The sequence below is a fragment of the Ambystoma mexicanum genome, chromosome 11, assembly GCF_040938575.1.
Source record: "Ambystoma mexicanum isolate Mex_15411 chromosome 11, UKY_AmexF1_1, whole genome shotgun sequence".
NCBI lineage: Eukaryota > Metazoa > Chordata > Amphibia > Caudata > Ambystomatidae > Ambystoma > Ambystoma mexicanum.
The window spans coordinates 474,594,879-474,617,039 of NC_090934.1; the positions used below are offsets into that span (position 1 = coordinate 474,594,879).

Below are 22,161 nucleotides of genomic sequence, written 5' to 3' on the forward strand. Positions count from 1 at the left end.
TCTTGAATATTGGGACCCCTATGGAAGCACACCAGGAGTCCGGGATCCTCCTTGTTCTTTCTCCATGAACCAGTCACACATCGAGTTTGACTTTTTTCAGGATCTTTTTCTAGGATGCAATTTGTAATTCCATCAGGGCCAGCCGCCCTTAAATTATTAACCATTTTAATGAGGTTCCTGATCTCCTTTGTCGGTCAGGAATAGCCAAGGTCCCTTCATCTTTCTTTCCACCTTAATCTCCATGTTATTTGAAGAAAACAGTGCAGTGAAATGCTCCATCCAAATCTCTGCAGATACTACGTTCGTAATTAGGGATGCCTGCAAGGCTTTCATGTTGTTGAACACCCTCCACATTTCGGCAGTTTTTTATGCTCAACTTAGTTTCAGGGTCCCGTTGGTACATCGCCCACTTATGGTTTTTAATCCAATTTGTGTAGTATTGTTTTAGTCTTTTAACACTAAGAGTGTCCTCTGGGTCCTCTCTTTGACAATCCCGGATACGCCTTTTTAGAACTTGTTTCTTTATGGCTAGAGCTTCATCAAAAGCAATTATGCTTTATAAAAGATGAATGATGGTTCTTCCCCCCCTTACTTCTCTAAATGCCCTAAGATTTTGTGGACTTAAGGAGTTTTCACTGTGAGGCCCTTCATTCTGACTGGCCCCCTGCTGGACCGTCCGGATTTAAAGTCTGTTTCTTCCTGGTCCCAGTAAGAGATTGTCCTCCACTTTGTCAATATTAGCCCCTAACAATCTCTTAATTCTCAAAGTCAGAATTCCATGGTCACTAGAGCTCATCATCCGCATCTTTAGATTACCTAAATTCCCACATATGGACTCTGGGGCGAAAATATAGTCCAGTGTCTTTATCACTACCTCTAGCCCAGTTCGTTCTAGCGGGGATGTCCCCTTAAATGTGGCCATTGAAGGTGCCTGGTCTCAACACGATACCAAATAAGCCAAATAAAAGGATGCACCCCACTAGGAAATGAGACCAGGAGATGGATTGCAAGTTGAACAAAGTTTTATATAAAGATATGCATGCAGAGAACTCTGCTGCCCTGAGAGCGCTCTGCCAAACAATACACAGGCAGCACATTATGAACCCAAAAAACATCAGGAGTGATGAAATTACATAGTAGAAAAAAAACAGTTTCAATTGGTTGACCCACAAGGCACAGTATGTAGGATAGGTGATGTCAGGCTCCAATTCCCCCAAGAGCGTTCTGCCAAACAATACACAGGCAGCACATTATGAACCCAAAAAACGTCATGAGTGATGTAATGACATATAGTACAAAATAACAGTTTCAATTGGTTGGCGCACACGGCACAGTGTGTAGTATAGATGATGTCAGGCTGCAATTGGTTGCTCGAGCTGGGACGGTCAGTTGGCACGTGGGTCAGCTGGACTCATCTTCGCAGGATGAAGATCAGGCTTAGTTCACAAAGTGTTACAATCCTAACTAATCTAAACTACACAATGATCATTGACATGCAAAGAATTATATCAGACATAAAACCATTACTTGGATGGAGGTCACTATAAAATATGGACAGATATATGTACATTCTAACCCGTGCCTTTTGGGGGCAAGGATACTTCGGGCCCTTCTCCCAGGTGCTTTATCTGTGGGGTTTGATCTGCGATTTATTCTCCCTGGTGCCTCACCATTCAAACGAATAGATGGATAGATGTTAATTTAAAGGGAGATATATGGTCACACATGATTAGGTATATGGTGGGCAATTTCGGGTGGTCCGTGGGAAGGGTCTTCCGGCAGTCATATTCAAAACGAGTGGAGGGGCAAAGGCTCTGTAAACTCTAACTTCTAAAGGTGGGGGGTTGAGGTGGCACAGGCAGGTTTGTGGAGACGGATGAACATGCAGGCCAGGGTTTGCTTCGGTCACACTCCGCGCAATGAGCTCAGAGGAAGGGAGAAGGATACAGAATGTTTGCAACAATACATTGCTAAGCGCTTCCATGAGAAATGGGTTAGTGCGGAGCTGCCAGTAGGTGGACAGAGGGAGAGATGGCTTTTTAGAAATCATGGTGTGGCCTACGAAAAGATGCCATTTTAGGGTGGCACAAAATGGAGTATGTACGTCTCACCAGATGGCTATGATTACCGTCTTTTTTGTGGTTATGTTAAGGCCAAATCATTAGAACAGACAAACAAACATGGAGATGTCTCCCGCAATTTGGGTAAACACAAGATACATTTCACGTGGGAATGTCAGGGGGGTCTGAAAAGACCTCTCCTCCCTAGCACCATTCACTATATGGATATTTTTCTCTTCCAGCTCGGACCTCCAAGCCAGTCCTTGGATTATTTTAGGAGTTGCTTAAGTGGATGAATCAGTTATCAACCTTGCTTCTTGATCAAAGCAATGGATGTTAAGGTCACCACAAATTAAAATGTCCAAGTTATCCCATGTTCCCATTGCTTCATCCATCACATTTTGTACAGTTCTTACAAATCCCTCTACTGCTGGTGAGGCAACATTCCAATATAGATTCAATATGAGGAGCTTTTTGCTGTGTTTATTTTCAATGGGGTCAATGGATACTAACATCACCTGAATTAGCGGCGACAGGCATTTTGCAAAAATTACGTTGAAGTTTGTTGTTTTTCAACACCAATAGAAGGCCAGCTGTTGGACGGCCACTTATTCCCTTAGTTGCCAGATTTATGTAAACTGAGGATCCATTCAATAACGGCAGGGCCCGCAGCCATGTCTCTTGGAGACACACTATGTTGTGATCATCAAAATTTAAGTCACCTTTTCTGAAAAGATGAAAGAAGCCTCTCGTGTTCCAGGATGCCAACGAGATATCTCCCAGGAGCTCCTCCGAGTGCTTGTCTGTCGCAGAATTTGAGTGCTATGCTGTGTTGTCTTCTGCTGCTAGCGCCCCAGCCAGCCAATCCCAAGACACTTTGTTGCTCCCCTTTCATCCCTATCCTGGGATCTATACTTTCACTGTATTATCGAATGTAATACGAAGGTTTAGATTTTCTAGTTGTCGCTTAAGAGCCCCTTGTCCATGATTTCTCAAGTCTTCCTTGTAATGTCCTTTTAAAGGCTTTGACCTAGTTTGATCTGCTTTGCTTACTGCCGATTTTGAAATTTTGTCCGACATACTCCCCTTGAATTTATTTGGGCTCAAAGTCAGAGTCATACTTAGATAGCGCAAACCCCATCTCCAATAGTCTCAGTGCAAACCCCATTTCCAATAGTCTCCCCTCCCTCTTGCAGCAGTAGGTTTTTCTTCTCGAGGGTAGATACATAAATTACGACTTTGTCCAGTCTTTCCTCTTCGGGGAATTCTATCAGATGGAAGTCACTAGATTTTAAACTCTTAAAGGCCGGAATACAGTATTAAATGTAGGATGTTTGCCATGTTTAGGATCAACTCGTCATTTATCATTAATATTCTTTGTAAGAGCAATCGATGGACGGTATAGTCTTTGTTTCAGTCTCTCCTTTGCCTATTTCTTCCAGCCTTCTCTCCCCTATTTTACATCCGTCGGGATGGATTCCCTGAATCTCTCGCAGGGCTTTTTGCTCTTACTCTCTTTTGCTCCAATGTCAGAAACGGGCAATTTTTTATTTTAGCTTTACTTGATGGTTTTACAGGGTAGAACTTAGTTGGTTGATCCTCTAATTCCTCATCTGTAACCAAGTTCCCTTCCCTTTTGCTTCTTTCTGACATTACTGGCGTTCTCTTTTTTAAATCCCATTCAAGGTCATGTATTTGCTCTCCCTCTTCATTAGCACTTTCTTCCATCCTACTGTGGTCATCATGTGAGGCGTCAGAACCAGATGTTTCCGGGGTCATCGGTTCACTTATCGGCCTATTTTATTCATCCTCCGTGATGGTGTAGGTTGAAAAATTGGCAAGGTCCTCGGTCTCATACTCAGTATTTGTATCCTCTTTAAGGTGGTTATAAGGTATGTAGACATCCCTTCCATCCACTTTTCAAGTCCACCACACTAAGTTCTACTGAGGGTCATGCTTCAGCTGCAGGTTCCTTAAGGAGCGAGCCCGCCCCCACTAAGGGCACTTATATTTCTAATCAGCAGTCTTATTTTTGGAGCCCTCTAACAGTCTCGTTTTTGGCGTCATTATGTCAATTTTCTGTTTCTTATTCTTGAGCAATTTTTCTTGGAGTAAGTCTCGTTTTGTTTGGGGGGACTGCACTTTTTTCACGCCCTCTCCCAGTTTTGACAATATCTCGTATTTCTTCTTTTGAGGTATTCTGATTGGGCCCTCCTACTCGTCCAATACTGTCACTCCTTTACCTTTGATCTCGGCCAAAGCTGACAGTATTTCTCTTATTTCTTCTATTTCAGTTGCGCATCCCTCCTGGGGTTGAATTTCTGGACTCCCCTAGTGTGTGGTATTCTCAATAGCCGATGGCTCAATTGCCTGGGGCATCTTTTCCTTTGGATCTTTCTGTTCCCCCTCCTTAACCAACCACTCTTTTTCCAGCAGGACCAAGCACACGCTGTTCTCCGCAGTTTCACCATGTGTTAAGTCCATAGATATCAATTTGTCCTGGTCTGCTCTTTTGTTTTTATCCTGGATTATTGGATCAATTATGCTGTGTAATATTCCAGTAAGTTGTTCCGTAATTTTGTCCAGGTTACTCAGAATGGCTGTGACAAAGCCCTTTATAAATATCATCTTTGAGTGGAGCATTGCCAACAGCGCCGATTGATCCCTAATTTGCTTGTTTAGCGACTTGTGCAATTTCATGTAAGGGGTCAATGTTAGTGTTAGAGTCGCTATTAGATCTGTGTCAACTGATTGCTTCTTAGTGGACTGGGCTTCAATTTGAGTGGCCGCCATGTCCATCAGTAAGTCCTCATCCGACAACAATGTCTCCAACTCTCATAGGGAGTCACTCACTGATGAGTTGAATATTTTGTTTCTTTTCATTGCTTCCCCCGTACATCGCACCCTGAGTGCCCTTTATCTTCCCTTCTAGGGCTTGCGGATTCCATCCTCAAGGCACTAGATCTTTGTTCACAACCCTTTTGAGCTTTATTCAGAAGGGATGATTTGTTTAATTAGTCTCCTGTGTGTCTACTAGAATCTTCAGCACCTTCCTTTGGGCTCACGCAGTGGGGATTTGTTATCTGTTTTGCAGTAAAATACCTTTGTTTGGAGAGTAAGGTTGTTGGGGTAAAACTTGGCAGCTTCCAAATACATTTTCCAGTAGCCTGAATTGTCTTTTTTGATACACAATTCGCAGTGGACCGTGGCTTGTTAATTGCTGCATTTATTGTTCCAGCGTCCGTTTATGTATTCTCAGATTCCCCTTCCAAGTTAGTTCCTCCAACTCATTTGGCTGGTGCGACTATTGTTTGACCCTCAACCATATCAAAAGGCTGCATCACCTTCTCACTCAATGGTGGTGATAATGGCATGCTACAAGAATTATTTTCTTGATCCTTTTGTAACAAATTGTCTGAGCACCCCGTCAATTTCAACCCTTTTATCAATAGGGCAAGACCCTTGCTCCAGCTGCTTTTTGTAGCGCTGGGTTTTGGATCTTGAATTCACTCCTCTCCTTGTACCTTAGCACGGCTTACTCCCCCCCTCCATGGTCTGGTATGTACTATGGGCCCTCTCCATCGACTCTGAAATTAATTCACCTGCCCTCAGATCTTCTTCCGGAATGTTTTATCAGCGAATGGGTAATTAACCCTTACGCACTTCGCCGGGACCTTTCTCTGGGCCCGGCGCTACAGCGCTTTTGGATCGCCACTGGGATCAAAGGGAAGAACCCTGCAGTCTCCCAGCTGCTCCCACAGGGGCGGCTATTTAACTTAACAAGTACAAAAGTTCAGTGAGCCACCCAGTTATTAGTGTTTAGAATCTCGTTATTATGATATAATAGGCGGTCAAACCAACTTCGACAGCTCTTTTATATCGCATTAATAGCAGATCAGAGAACTGCAAAGCTTATCAGGGATCCGTGTGTCACTTTATGGTCACAAAACTTTTCCAGCGGGCACCAGCAGCCCTTATTTCTGAAAGATTAGATTGTTACACTTACAGTTTGTCGGCTGCTGAAGAAATTTTCCTCCACTGCTTTGAGCCCAGCCGCACAATGTTTCTGATCTTGTTATTGTTAGCGGTTAACTGCTGTCCACTTATCAAGCCGCTTCGCGGAGCGGAAGTGGTTTTGACTGCAGCAGAGGGGTGGAGCTCGTCCGTTCTCACAGCGTCCCCCTGATTTTTAAAGTGATAGACTCCTTTGAGGTGTCTTCACGTACTATGAATGAAACAGTGATCAGTTTCAGAGTTTCTCACCGGGGTCTTGTGAACTAAGGCCTCAGACAAGTTTTGAAGAGGCTGAAGCAGTGGCTGATAGTAAAGTAACTGCTGCCTTGGCGGTCTTAGTACCTCTTCCCCATCCACCATCTTTTTTTACCTCTTTGATTCGACAGACCTCTCCCCCTTCCAACTGAGGAGTAAAAGCGAAAAGACCTACCCCTCCAAGGTGTCCCGTGGGGCAGTTTTGTGGCTGTCTAATAGCAGCACCAAGTGATTTGGCTGGTGCTTTGGACGTCTCCAGCTATCCAGGTTCTCGTCAGCCTTGCTACCAAATAAATGTGTGCCGTCAAAGGGCATGTTAGGAAGTCTGGATTGCACATCTGGAGCAACACCGGACGTTCTTAACCAGGCAAATATGCGCATTACTGTACTAGCCGCCATTGACCTGCTAATACTGTCATCAGTGTTGAGACCAGTCCGGAGGGATTTGCACATCGCGTCCTTCCCATCTTTGACTAGATTTAAAAATCTGTCTCTTTCGTCTCCTTCGAGGATATGCTCAGCCGCCGTTGCTATACATTCCCAAATTGTGTAAGTGAACCTGGATAAGGTGCACGTAGAATTCACCGACTTTAGGGCCATGCACCCAGCAGAGAAAACTTTCTTGGCCAAAGCGTTTTAACGCTTTTCATCTCTGTCTGGGGGGAATAGTTGGGTATGCATTTTGTTTTGAGATGGACATGGCAGCCTGCACTCCCAAACTTTGAGGAGTCATATGTTTTGTCACATAACTAGGGTCACTACTGGACGCCCTGTATTTGGATGTAAGCTTTTTATTTACTGCCAGAATTAACTCTGGTGTCTCCCAATTAGTATTTACCCCTCTTTGCAGAGCCACATGAAAGGGAAGAAAAGGATCCTGTTGGGGTCCTTTATCCAGGATATTGGTTAGATCATCTTGCTCATATATTGGTGTGGGTCTTTTACACCTCATGTATTCCACCGTCCTGGACATTAAATGTCTGCAAGACCCATCTGCATGGTCAGTAGGATCAGGTCTCCCAAATTCTAATTCTGGGGACGTATCTAGTCCACTTGCATTTTGCAGGGACTCTTGTAGATTTTTAATCCTCGATTCCCAAGTGTTCCATATTTTAGGTCAAAGGGACGGGAATCATCAGCGGAATGTTCTACCTCCTCATAAATAGAAGAACATGATTTAAAAAAAATCCTTTCTTGATAGTGGTGTGTATGACTTTTCAATAATGCTCAATGATGTCGATGGTGGCGCTGAGATTTTCGACCCAGTCAACCTTGGGGGTTTCAAGGCTTGCAGAGTCGAGGACCTTTTATGGCCCGACGAGGAGTCTTTCGGCGCCGATCGCGTTGAGGACTTCTTCCTCGAAGGAGATTTATCTCAACTCGAGGGATCCTTTGACCACTCAAGGAGATTTTTCCTTGCCTCCCGGGCCTGGAGCATGGCTTGGCATGGCTTTTATGAGTCTTCGAGGGGGTCACGGCCGCATTCTCAAATACTTGCATCATTTTTACTCTGAAATATTCCCACTCAGCCAGAGAGGCTGATCAGGCATGGCATTTCACTCGTTCTGGGGAGGAATTTCATCAGCGACGAAGACAGCAACCTATGGTGCCTTTTCTTCAAATGCTGCAAAGATGAGTGGTGAAAACCACTGCGTGATCTTGATCTTTTTGTCTTCTTTCGACGAGGAGAAATATTTCTCGATTCATCAGAAGATTGTCTTTGATGGAGTCGATTGGAATATAGACATAACTGCCGCTAGTTTTCGTCTTCGCTCTTTCCGGGCTTTCACCGTCAACGATAGTCAGGCCTTAAAGTTAAAGGTAGCATGAGAGGAACTCAAGACACCACAAACACACCGATGGAGGTCCATAAGGAACATCTTCGCCCCACAGGCCTGGCACTTCTTAAACCACGATCTCTGAGTTCATGACGCTGATGACGATGCCATTTATAAGATTTTTATTGAAGATTCTCATAGGGAAGCAAAGCGCACCGTATCCGAAGCGATCGCTTTTGCAGAAAAACAGAACTGTAGCCAACGGTCGCTGCGCGTGCTTTATAGCATTGATGACGCAGACATTGAGACAGCGGCCTCCCAGGGACATCAAGTCGACAGGCATCGACGTGTAGCACCTTCTGCTGGAAAACATTTCTGAAGCAGCTGAAGCTGGATATGGAAATATCATAAAATGAGGAATACGTGGGAGGACACAATCCATTTGAAGTTAAGATATGGTAACAATATACTAAGTATGTTCTATTGGAGAAATACCTTTTCATGGTGCCATGATTTTGTAGTTTGTAAAACTGCAGTTTAATGCTTGTTGTGCCCACAGTGCCCCAGAGAAGAGAACCAGAATATTTGGTTTCAATCAGTGCAACATTCACTTCTGCTACTCTGCGAGAAAGCAGTAAAACACATTTCAGCAATATTACCTTTAAACCTGGAAGCAATGGGAGGTGCCTCACCTTCTCCCCAGCACAGTTGCATATTGCCCGAGGCCCGGCTTGCAAAAGTGTGACGTTGACATCTAGCAGCCAAATCAGTGTTTTCTGTGTCTTCTGAGGCACAAATGTATGATATGACATTTATAACGCGCCTATACACAAGTGTTTCAAGGCGCAACGAGGCAAGAGAGGGGAAAGAGAAGGTGGAGAGAGACAGCGATCCTACTAGGCCAGGTGACATTGAGATTGTGCAAGTGCAGGGGAGGGGGAAGGGGAAAAGTGTGGGGGTGAAAGGGGAGGGGCAGTGCAGTACATAGGATAACAGTAAAATAAATAAGACAATAAATAAAAGTGTGGCCAGCTGGTGGCAAGTGCAAGGGTAAGTGCAGACATCAGATGTCAAGTGCCAGTAGGGGCTGTAGGGATACAGAAACAGTCCTCGAGTGCAAGGGTTGCAGGTGTACAACTGTAAAATGTTAATTCCCCAAAAAGATGTACTGAACAACTATTTATGAAAGGGGCATGGTTTAATTAATGTATTAAGTACTGAGTCTGCTGAGTGGGGTGATTCAAGGGATAAAGTGAAACGCGTGTTGTAGTGGCATTTGTGAGAAATGAATTCTGTTCTCAGGCAACCATTCTGACTGCTCATATATTTAGACAAAACATAACTGCAATATATCCCCATTTGTGTGCAGGTAAAAATAGGCAGACTGTATGCTGAAACTCCACCTTTAATACCACCGGCGGTATGCTCATGGAATACCGCAGGCATAGACGTAGTTACAACAAGCCTGACTAGGCCCACGGCAGCAGATTGCTAGAGGAGCGGCATTTTATTGCAGTTTAATTTCAATTTACTGTCATTTTTAAAATATCAAGCCAATTTTGTTGCTCCGAGTCTGGCTGATTCACAACACTGCAGGTAATTTTGAGCTGTTAGCAGTGATTACACTGTGTCCGCTATCCAAACCTGTATACATGCTTGATATTTACAAAAGCTTTATTGTTATGGTGATTAAAAAAATGTTTTTAAAAAAGGAAACTAGTACCAAATGCAAATTCAGTTATACAACTCTCACATATATAACAGATAAAACCTCTTCATCCTTAACTTCCCAAAATGCTCCTTAATATGCAAACCAGTCAAAACCTCATTGGTTTTATTGGTGCCACTTCACATTATCTTTAAAGTTCTTTCTAATCAATACACACATACACTGTGTTAAGCAATCACTTTTATATTCAAATACACGAAAATGATGGTTTTCCCTTCAGAAATGTAAAGGTTAAAAATGCTGCATAATTTTACAATATTATATGCAGCACAGAGTTCCCACAGGTGGCACTAAAATGATGTTCAGAAGCAAGCACTACTTTTCCCTCCACTCCACCACATTTCAGAGGTATGTGGCCACCCTAAAGGTACAAGCATGAAATAGATCATAGAGAAGTTGAAATGGCAAACGGTAAATCTGAAAGTGCAAGTGCATCAAGAAACCTTTGAAAGTATACCCAAAACCATAAAAGGGTGAGAAAAAAAACAAAGTGCCAAACGTATACACCGTTTCACAGCTGTAAAGGTGTCCCGTAAAGATATCTATTCAGCCATCTTTATAGAAGCTGCTCAGTGCTAAGCAGGCACATGGCATCCCTGCTGGGTTTATCATGTGTCCTTGGTGACATTCTGCTGCATGCTCAGTAATACCAGGAGAACCAACTGCAAAGCATGTCACACAATGCAAAACGGTGTGGTTTATAAGTTATCTTTACATTAATTATATTTTAAATACAAGGTAGGACTTTTACTGTGAAACCGTACTACAAACGACAGCAGGACATCTATTTCTATACCCACAAACCTCAAAATATTCCTATTGTACGGTCCAACCAGCTCCACAGAGTTCACAACCATTTTAGACTACCTTAAACGCAAGCAGGCAAGACCCATAGCCTAAAGCACAGACACAAAGGTAATATTGTGCTGGAAAGCCCGATGCATTGCTCAATTTTACTCTTGGAAAGTTCGGTATTTTGAACAATTGCAGAAATAGCAATGATGTAAATAGTATGTAGAACTTCATTTGTTATAAAAGGTGCCTGCATTGTGCAGCTACGAGGAATGCTGTTGCTTCCCACACATGAATGTTCAGGGCCGCCCTTATCCATTATTCCACCGCGAGAATGCACAGCCAAGATTCCAAGAACCTTCTCCAACTTACTCTACTGAGGGGTTTATGCCCAGGCCGAGTTTACAAACGTCACTTGTGATTTTGCCATATTTGAAATGTCGTCACAGCCCAAGGGATTGAAGGTACATCGGCTGCAGCAGGTGACTTGCCTTACTTGTATTTTGTCCCCCTGCTAACACCAGAGATGTAGCCACGAGAAGGTGGTTGAGTTATTTTTATTCAACATTTTTATAAAATGTGACTGCACCACTTGCATATATTTTATATGTAAACGTTACCATTTGACAAGACCGGATGTAGACATTTTGTTAAGTTGCATTAATATTAAAGACCAGTCTAAGAGCTTCTCAAAGAGTGATAGCAGGCAATGTGAGAGAAACCAGATATTAGCATTGAAACCAAAATTCCTCACCTCAACCTTCTCTCACTTGTGTGCAGTTGGCAGACAGTTTATGTACTTATCGCTTCCTCTAAAAGATTGTTTTCGCACCTAACCGAAAGCAGACCATTAGCTGTAACAATTACCTCTAGTGCACTCAACTGTAGAGCACACTGCCTTCTCCAAATCTTTGGAACAAAAAAAGAGGTAGAGCTAAAGCTTCTATCTGGCTAGCAAAAACAAAGAGGTGATGGCTGGAAGGTTTAGAAGGAAGCTTAACCTCTGGCATTGCTCTGGGCAACCCTGCAGACTATCGGTCTTTGCCTGCCAAGCCATTACAGATGGTGAAACACCATATGCAAATCAGGCTTGGTCCCACCCCAAAGGGGAAATTCAGCACAAACTACTAAGCCACATTCCTTCTGCACGAGACCACAAGCATCCCCAGACATGGTTCAGCCTTGTTGGGCCTCATCAGTGAGGAGTAGCTTGGGTCTCTAGGCCCAGCAGGCACGGGACCCCCATCTGGGCATACCCGTCCCGCTCGGGGTGACAAAGCAAAAACAAAGAGGTGATGGCTGGAAGGTTTAGAATGAATCTTAATCTGACATTGCTCTGGGCAACCCTCCAGGGCACAATGGAAACCTAGAAGGAATCAGACATACCAAACTAAAATACTGTGTACCCTATAGCAATTATAGTAAATTAAATCCTAGACCAAGAATGTACCATATAATGTCATGATAGATTCAAATTTTATTCTAGGATTTTCCAGTACAAAAATATCCTAAACATACAATAATCTCCACATTTGTATATAAAACACCACATCTATTCATACACTGGAGCTCAATTGTTACTCCCACACCCTCTCATTTTTCTCCTCCACAACCTCACTTCATAAATACAACACACATACCATACTCTCAAACACAATAAAGAAAGCACAATGCAATGAACAACATTTGGAAACAATTTAGAAAAACAGATCACAATCAAGGCAAAACAACATTTTTCTTCAATTTCTAAGGTTCGCCAATTAGTTTTGAATCCTATTTAAATATAGCTTCAATCATTGACAACTTAAGTTAACAGTTGTACTAATAATGTGTCCTTTACCATTCTCCAAATCTTGGGGCAGCAGAGATCTGAAAACACTTCATAACAGAAGATGACGGGCTTGAATTAATAGAGAGTAAGCAATAACTGTCTAATCCCTGCAACCTTTAGTAAGTCCTTATAATATTATGGGGACAAAATGGGGGTGAAGGGGCATAGTTTGGACAACGCAGAGTTTGTTGACGGGTGGAATCTGCTGAAGCTAAAGAGTCTGGCAGAAGTGGAGTAAAGTTGGGGCGGGCGGGTGCATGCACTTATTTGGGTCTAGGGCAACAGAAAGCTTAAATACGCAACTGACCACAGGTGCTAGTTGGCCCCAACCCCGAACTGGTTGAATGGTAAAATTGTCATTATTTGGCAAATACGGACAGTTTTACCATGACCTCCCAACTTTGAATGAACCCATTAATTTTAATATAGTAATAACAGTAAGTTTTAATGCACTGGCATAAAATACATGTTTGATTTTCTATCATATAGTTGAGTTGAAAGTGATCTCTTGGAATGCATTAGTCCCATTAAAAAAAAAAAATCAAATGCCTATTCTTGCCGCTCCTTTATAACGGTTGTCAGTTTTTGCAACTGTTGAAAACAAATGTAAGGTTTATCTAGATAGTCTGCCACATATTGGGAATAACACATGCTCAACAAGATGGTTTTCCAATGGCCTTTGGTTTGAACATAATGGTTAGGTTCTCCTAGTGCCACTTCTTAACCCATAACCTGGTGGACTACAACACAACTCAAGAGAGGTTTTTAACACCATTTCTTGTCAAATGCGGGATAGGATAACCGTTTATGATCTTGAAACCATTCAATAAAAGATCAGGAATAGCTAAAGTAAAAGGATCTGAGCTGCTAGTCAATGGAGTTATTTAATTGGACTACATTATGCTCATCTTTCACAAAATGTATTTGCAATCGAAATTTCATTATCATTGCTGATAGGATGATTTGCACACTTAATTTCCAAATAAAGCAATGAAAAGTAATTCATTTTGAAAGAACTAATTTCCATTAATTCTGTAGTCTTTCCTGAATTAATCTATTATTCTCAAACATCATGAATTTATAGCATTGTAAACATGTTCTCATCACACGTATAAAGGGAATAGTCTCCTTTTTTAGCACTACAGGTTTTGGTCATAGACCGTGATCAGGAGTCTGGAGTGGATAGTCTCACAACGCAACCATTCAGGATACTGAACTATGACCTTGGATGTTTGGATTTCCATTCACTATAGACCTTGCCTCCCGGATAAATATTCTAGCAATTGTGGTATAGTGGGAACCGCACTAGGCCAAGGCTATGTCCAGTGGCTTTTGTGGGTGGCTTCGTAGGGACTGGAGATTGGCTGAACCTCATGCTCCAGGCACGTCACCCTTAACTTTCATCCACCAGCATGTGTTGCTCAAAGTGACATGTCGGTATGCACTGCAAAAAATATATTTGTTAAAGGAGAGTTGTAGTTCTTTCATATATGTTAACAGTGGAATTATTAATAACTTGCATACTGAGTTGGAAAATCATGAAACTAGTGTTTACATGCAACCCAAGATGTAGCATTAAAAACACTAATCTTCCAGAAACACAAAGGGTTTGTATTGGTCACAAACTCAATCTCTCCTTTTATACTGCTTTCTGCCGGTTAACAGCATTCCTCAGGAAAAAAACAAAACACAATTATTGTGTTTGGGAGCACCAAGCCTAAGCAAATAACACTATTGCTCAGTCTAAAGGCTCTCAGAGAACATGAATGCCTAGGATCATCTACACTGTTTCTGAGTCGCCATTAGACAGTGAGCAGCGCATCCCAGAGTTGTACTGTGAAATCACGATTGAAGCGCTAATAACTACACTGGCAACATTGGTATACGACTAGTAATTCAGGGATACCAACTTAATGGCCCTGTAAGACACTGATACATGCCATCACTAAGGATGAGTATTGCAAACAAACAAATGGTAAAGTGGCAGCATGGAGACAGTGGCTCTCTCCCCATAACAAGCTATGCCACACCAGAGTAGGATTTCTAGAAATTAGAGTATCGCCCTTGCTTGAACTAGTGAGTCTAGTATCCTTTCAACTACACTCTCATCTTACCCCTTTTACATAACCTACAATACCGTCTATCATGACAGCAATGACCTATCCTGAGGTTGCTCATCCTCATTAACATCCTACCTTAAATGAGCAATCTTCGGACTACAGTCAAAACCTTTGTCAAACAATCACAGCAGAGCTATTCCTCAATGCTTACCTCTTCCAATCAAGAACCTCTGAAAACGGAAGGACATAGGAGTCGGCAAGGATTACTGGGACACAGCCAGCCTGCAAGATGTCACTCAGAACAGCTTGACCCATCCGGGAACCTCTCAGCATCACACAGAATGTAGCTTCCTGCAAGAGTGAACACAGGACAGTTGTCAGGCAACAGAATAACATAAAAGGATTCCCAGGTAGAAGCAAATCCACCTGGACACCCCCATGACCAAAATTCAAAAACCTGAATCAGCGTCAGCAGCTAAAAGTGTATGAAAAAACACTATATGAAAAATGTCAGTTGAGCGAGAACCCTGCTTCAGACAACAGGAAACACTCTTGAGTGGCATCAGAAACCCAATTAACGACTTGAGCCCTGAAAGCGATCCACTGCAACTAAAGAGCTTCATTCTATTCAGTTTTGGATGCACTTTTTATGAACCAAAAGACACAACTTCAACAACAAAAGGGATTCCTAGTCTAATCTCAAGTATATCAATTCAAATGTCATTCATTGACCAAATAACGGAACATGAAAGGACAAAGATGGTTTTGAAGATCATGGACTGCTTCAGAATAGATTTAAGTTAATATTTTACGACAGGTGAGCCCCCATTTCAAAGCATTATGCAAGGTTCACTAAATAAGGTACTTGGTTTTCATTAAGCACATAAAAAGAATCACTTATTGTGATACCGTATAGAAGTTTAAACTGAAAGCTCTTTGTGTAATTTATTTTACCATTTAAGGGGTGAATCTTGAATTTAATGTGAATTTGCTTTGTTTTGGGTGATTGGGTGTTGCTTTCTTAATTTCTCTTCCATATTGTTCTCGGGTTTTGTTTAAAAGGTCTCCTTGATCCTACTCAATGAAATTACCAGAATTACGCTTCGGCCTACATGCATTCCCAGTTGGGACACTACTAGCCTACAAAAGAACAGCTAGATTTCGGCTTTATTGAGAAAAGAGTCTGGTGAACAGGTGATCAATCATTGCACATTAGAGTCTAAAAGGTACGCTGCAGAAATACCAGTGCTCAAAACACTGACAACAAGAGTAAAGGGGGATGAGGTTCTGGAATCTATGTACACTCACCATCGGGTATTGCATGGAAAAAAAAAATAAAAAATATTAAAAGACGCATGACTCCCAACAATGAATGTTGAACATAATTGGCAAGGCACTCCTTTTGCTACGATGGTCTAAAAGGCCTGCTTTCAGGGCAGGAAACTCTTTGATGGGACAACACAAGCCTTTGACTTTGTAAACCCCATATAAAGACACAGTGACATTGAAGCAAATCATTTCTCATAGTTATGGAGCTATGGGACACACACACACACGTAAAAAGGCATCACAAACTGCCTTAGGACTGAACACAGCACATGAGGAAGCAAGAGGGAGAGACATGTTCTTCAAGATCTCATATGTAAACAGTTCCAAGGGTCCTGGTGCTTCCACACAAATGTTGATATTTAAATTACATTTGTTAATACATAATTGGGTACTTGAATGTATTTTATGTGTTCAGGATACAGGGTGTTTCACCTAAAACCACATGCAAAGGAAAATAGCAGTTGGTCAATTCAATGGGGCTATCCAGAATCCTATCCCTTGCGAAAGTGCGATGAATCCTGCAGGGTCTTCACAGAATCCCTGCCTAAAGTCTCCTCCCAGGTGGCCAGGGTAAGGCACCTGCTACCTCATCCTAACCCTGGGGGTGGTATTAGCCGGGTGGATCACCTGGGAGTGGAAAGCCCCAATAGCAATATGACTGCTCCGTTAGAGGGACACAGTATTTCTCTTCTTCGGATGGGGAGATGTCCAAAGTGCCAGAATATCTAATAGCTTGTTGTCAGAGGGAGGCTTCTCTTCCCAAAACTACCCACCTTGTACCCCCACCTTGTAAGTAGCAAGAACCAGTATGATAAACCTGGGAATAATATATATAAGAATCAGAGCATTAATACCTTGGCTTCTGATAATTATGATTCTCCCTTAGGTTTCAGCTATGAAGTCAAGAAACAACCATTTCCTCCTGAAAACTCTTTCCCCAATGGTGTATTCAATAAACAGAGTGGATTACATAAGGTTGGACTTGAAATGTGAGATACAAAAAGGAACCAGAACATTGGGGACTTTAATATTTAAAGCCCCCTTCGGGTGCAGGCCATTAGAACGAGAACAAGAAGGTGGAACAGTAGAAGAATGTGCCAGCCTCAGTTGCAGCAGCAGAAGCAGAGAAACAAAGACCCGGGTACTGCTGCTGTGTTTGAAGTGGATGTCGGTCCTGAGAGGGTCTTTGATGTTGAAAACCTGAAGTGCAGAGGTCACGCAGCAAGAAGCAGTGTTTTGACAAGCTGTCCCGTGGGAGAGAGAAGCTCTCCTTATTTCATGTGTTGTTCCGGTGGCTTGCGAGCACCGGAGTGCACGGGGAGCATGACAGGCTTCATTCCCAAATGGCACAGGCCACAGGAATACTACCGAAGCAGCAAGACATTCAGGAATCAACAGAAGAAGCAGAAGTGGCAGCGAATAGAGCAGACGCGTAGAGAGAGACCATTGAGATGGCCTTTATTAGGCTGCGCAGTCGAACGCTGACTGCTAATACACATTTTGAATACCAAACTAATGCAAGAAAGTCAAGTTGGCGTTATACTAACTTTGAAATAAGGCAAGAGAAGAAAAGTTACAACTATCATTGCCAAAACAAAGAGGGGGCAATATTGAACCAAGATAGGAACCCGCATTGTCAAAGTAAAAAGGGGGCCATACTGAAGAAAGAATATAACCAACATTAGCAAAGAGTGAACAATATTGCCGAAAGATTTTAACCATTATTCCCAGAGTGAAGAGGCAATAGTTGAGCCAGACACCACCAACAAGCATTGCCTAAGCCAAAGAATGGCAAGTATAACAAAGACATTGCCAGCAGTTACTGGGTGTGAAAGTAGGAACTCAAAAGTGGGAGGAGAGGAGACCTCCTTTGCGAAAGGTATAAAAGAGGAGAGAGAGCAACAATCTTCATTGCAGTGCAACAAACAGCATCAATGTGTATTGTATACTCACAGAAGAAATTGTAAATCTGAATGATGTTGAAAGTCAAAGACTGTTCTAAAAGGTTGAAGCAAGCATCACCACAGAATGCTTGTAGCAGTGTTAGGAGTTTTTATCCTGACAGGCCAGTATACCAGGAAAGGGATTATTAGTGGCAGTATTGGTGGTATTCGGCAATAATGACACACATAAAATGCTGAATGCGCATTTAGTGCACATTCGGCATGGACAAAAATCCTGAATCCCACAATGCCGAACTAGGGGAGCAGGGGTTGTGGGGGTGTCCCCTGCTCCCCTTGTTCGGCATTCTAGGTTCGGGGGTTGCAGAGGTTTCCCCTGCCTCCATTACATGGAAAGCAGGGGACATTACAGAGAACTATGCAGCCTTCTATGCCGAAGCTGACATTAATGAATGCATTTATTTTTTAAATGAGAAGCCGTCAGCTTTGGTATAGAAGGCTGTTTGGTACTCTGCTTCGTTACTTAACGTAGAACCGTCCTGGAAGGTTAGTGGACCAGGAAGAAGACACTTAAATACTAAATTGTGGTTGAAGGTTGTGGAACAAAAAGTGGCAACTTGATGAAATGTAGTAAAACCATCCTGACAAAACATTGTTGTTTATCAATAAGAATTGTAGAAGTGGTTTGTTTTTCAAGGAGGAGATGTTATGTTGAAACATTGACTAAGTGTGGAGACAAAGATTTTTTTGCGTTGGGAAGCTATGCCAAATGAAAGGTTTTTGGAGTGAGAAGAACTTTGTGTTATTATCAGAGCAGAGCTTGGCTATTAAAATTAACTTTCTTAATTGGAACTTTGATTTGGAAAATCTTGTTTTAAACCGGGGGAAGGAGTTCCGACCCCGGTTACAAGGATATGTGTATGCAAAGTTTATGTTTGAGCATAACATATTTTGGTAAACCTGTATTGCCATATAATACCTTTATGAGTTTGATGTATGCATAAGCGTGAGGGACAGATTCCTTTTGTTAGATTGTCTTCCTTTAGTCTTCGTTTGATAGGCAGGGAAATCCTCTTTAGGTTACGGATAGCAAGGTGTTTATCACACCTTTATAATTTAATAAAATGGCTACTTATGAAATACCTTTATCAAGTGGTCTACCTCGCATGTCTGACCCCTCACAGAAAGACAGAAAACATTGAACTGGTGGGTGTTGGAGAATATATTGTACAGAAACTGGGTACAAGACAGACCTATAAGCGACAATAGAACGAGGGGACTGGCTATTGCGGGGAATAATGTACAATGGTGTTTAGTTTAGGGATTAATGTGAGATTATGTAGATAGTGTTACTTTTAGGTTAAGGAAGTGAAGCATGGTTAAGGATTTAAAGGAGTGGATTGTAGTAGAGTTTTTGACATGAGGAAGAGAAGGACATTAGTGTTGCAGTGTCAGGAGTGAGAATGAGTAGTAGAAAGCGCAGAGTGGCTTAGGGACAAGGATTAATTAGGGAGTATACTAGAGCACATTGTGCATGTGAGAGAGTAGCTGGAAATAATGTTGCAGATGGAATTTAAAATAAAGCTGTACGAATTTAAAGGCATGGTCTAGTAAAAATGTTTATTGTCCCAACGGGTCGGCCATGTTTTTTTAAGCCTAAGTGGCTCGATTTTAGAAAACTTTCCTATGGACCTTACCCGAGTTTTCGTCCATTAAACGCACGCGAAAACAAGCACCAGGGAGCCGCCATTTTCTGATAATCCTATCTTTTCCCCGATCGCCCTGGCGGACCTGCTTTTGCGGCACTAAATCAATTCCCCCGCCCCTGAGCCTGACATTATCAAAACATTCATATTCCCCGCCTCCCCCGTGACGGTACTGTGCTGCGTAGGCAAACGCGCCCAGTCGTCTTCTGCGCGACTCCACACAGAACCCGGAAACCAACACAGATCAACTCACAACACAGCGCGCCACAATTCGGAATATGAAACTGTACTTTACAATGAAACAGCAACACGGTACATTTGGTAAAGTACATTTATTTGACATTAAATGTTTAGAGAATATTCAGCAATTGCCATATGAACTCTTTTATCTGTATCCGCAATAACTGTTCCGTTTCATCTTGAGTCACACGGTGTTCCTTTATGGTAGACAGGGTGTTCATTTTCGTAAAAAGAATCACTTTGGAAGCGCAGTGAACCGCAAGGCTGTTCCATCAACTAGGCACTAGTCCAGCCTAAAGGTTGTTATGTTGCTTCTAGCCACTAGTACAGCGTAAGGGCATGTGGGCCCTTGGCAATCGTCCCATAATATGGTGATCGTGCTCCAGTTGTTGACACGAAGCTGCAGGTGTCTGCTGAAGAATCCATCCGCCGGTGTCTCAAACAGATGGCAGTGGCAGTAAGGGATCAAATACCTGTTATGAAAACAAAAAAATGATAATTAGTCTCGCTAGCCGAACTTCATTAATATTACTCATTTTATTTATTACGGCCGATCAGAAACTATTTGCTTGCAAGGGTAGTTCAATGGAGTATGTTCGTCTCTAAAATCAATGCGAAAAGTAACGAAATAAATCGAGGCCAACACACAATGATAAACGACAGTCTACATGCGCGAGGAATGATATGATATATGATATGGCATTTGTATCGCGCCTATACTCCAGTGTTACTAGGCGTGACGAGGCAGGTGGGGAACGAGGGCAGACAGACAACGATCCTACTAGGCCAGGTGTCTTTCTGATCGCGCATGGGGATGGGCTGTACAAGGTTAGTTGAATACAAATTAAATAATAGGGCCAGCTGGTGGCAAGTGCAAGGTAAATGCCGGGAGAAGGGGCAGAAGGATACAGAGACAGTCCCGTAGTGCAGGGAAAAGTGGCTGGGCCATGGAGCGAAATCGGTGAGACCAGTGGACCTGCATGCCCATGTGCCCACTACGAACAGTTTTACTTGCTTTTCCTAGCTCTTCATTCATTCATTTATTCATGCATCCATTCATTAAATCTTCATTCCGGTATAAAAGCGTGTAAAGATTTACTTACATTATATTTGAAATTTCCATTGTGTCTCTTCGTAATGCAGTCTGTAAAACGGACCGTGCTCTTAACAATGATTTTTCGTATACTGACCTAAAACTGAATTTTCTGCCTTATCGTCTCTTACGTTATTGCGCACTCCCTTCAAATGTAGTTCTTTCGGCATGGTCCCTGTCTCAAGGTCAAAAAACAATAGACCCTTATACTTCCAGTGCGACTTGTGGGCCTCATCTGGGCGCTGTCCTTCGCATTCTTTATTTGCAACATCACGTAGTATAGGCATCTATGAGAACGAAGTTTAGAATCCGTCTATGTAGTGCGCCTCAATGTGCAAATGGGAACTGGCTTCTCTCCCAAATGCCACGGCCCGCTTGGCTGGCGCGTTCTAAGTGCCCCAATTTTGTCACCGTTGTCTGCGAGCTTTGCAGCCCAAATTGAGACATTTAATTTTTGGCGGACGGTCAGGGAAAGTATAAAGTACCACAGGAGTTGAGTTAAAAGTGAGATTTATTGTTTGTTTGTTTGTTTTATTATTTGCAATACGCAAGCCTCCCCTCCGTTAACAGTGCGCAGCATTTACATTTACATGAGATGAGACATGAGAAAAATATATACATACACATATGTGAGGTGAATAGAGAGAATTCAAAGATGACACCCAGCTTGTTCGCCACCCATGATGGTGAAGTTAGGGGTTAGGTTTACAGGTACACTGTACAATAACATTTATTTACAAAAACACAATCGTATTGCAATTATTTAAACCGGGATTTGTACTTCACAATCAGCTGTGCATCGGGTGGGCATGGCACAGTCGCAATTTTCGGTGGCAATGGATCACTGCTCTGTACAGAAACGTCCAAAATTCCATATCTGTGCTTCTCTAACACAGCAACAATAAGGCCTTTCACAAAGTCGAACTGCATTTCATCATAGACTGGTTTGATCACCCATTGCTTACTTCGTTTTGAAAACACCTTAGTGTAGCGAGGCATCCTTACTTTACCCCTAGTCCTAGATTGTTCACGTCCGACATTGCTGTTATGGGCCAAGACCGCTAGTAGAGTGCGATGTTTCATGCCCCGAAAGCTAAAATGCAAGCGCTTTGGCCTGTACTTTAGGCACATATTGTGGAACACCTCCAAATCTCCCGTGTGACAGAATTCTGTCAGTCCTCTCAAATCTCTTGATAGAGTTTTGTCGAAAACAATCTTCTCAATGGCTTTGTGTGTCGGTGAAGATGGAATCAACCACTTCTTCTTCCGTGCCTCCTCTGGGGACAAAGGGCCATGTTCACATTGGTGGAAATGTTCATTTGCTGTCCAGCGGTGAACGTTGGTACAGTGGTGCATCAGTGACCGCCATTTTT

The 22,161-nt window shown here is 42.6% G+C and overlaps 1 protein-coding gene across 2 annotated transcripts in view; it reads right to left on the reverse strand.

Annotated features, from left to right (window-relative positions):
- The window catches only part of EXT2 (exostosin glycosyltransferase 2), a 1,411,400-nt gene that overhangs the window by 934,253 nt on the left and 454,986 nt on the right, over positions 1 to 22,161 (reverse strand). For both annotated transcript variants that reach the window (XM_069623317.1, XM_069623316.1), the window contains exon 6: positions 14,731 to 14,870. In XM_069623317.1, coding sequence (XP_069479418.1) covers positions 14,731 to 14,870 — 140 coding nt within the window. The remainder of the gene's footprint in view (positions 1 to 14,730; positions 14,871 to 22,161) is intronic.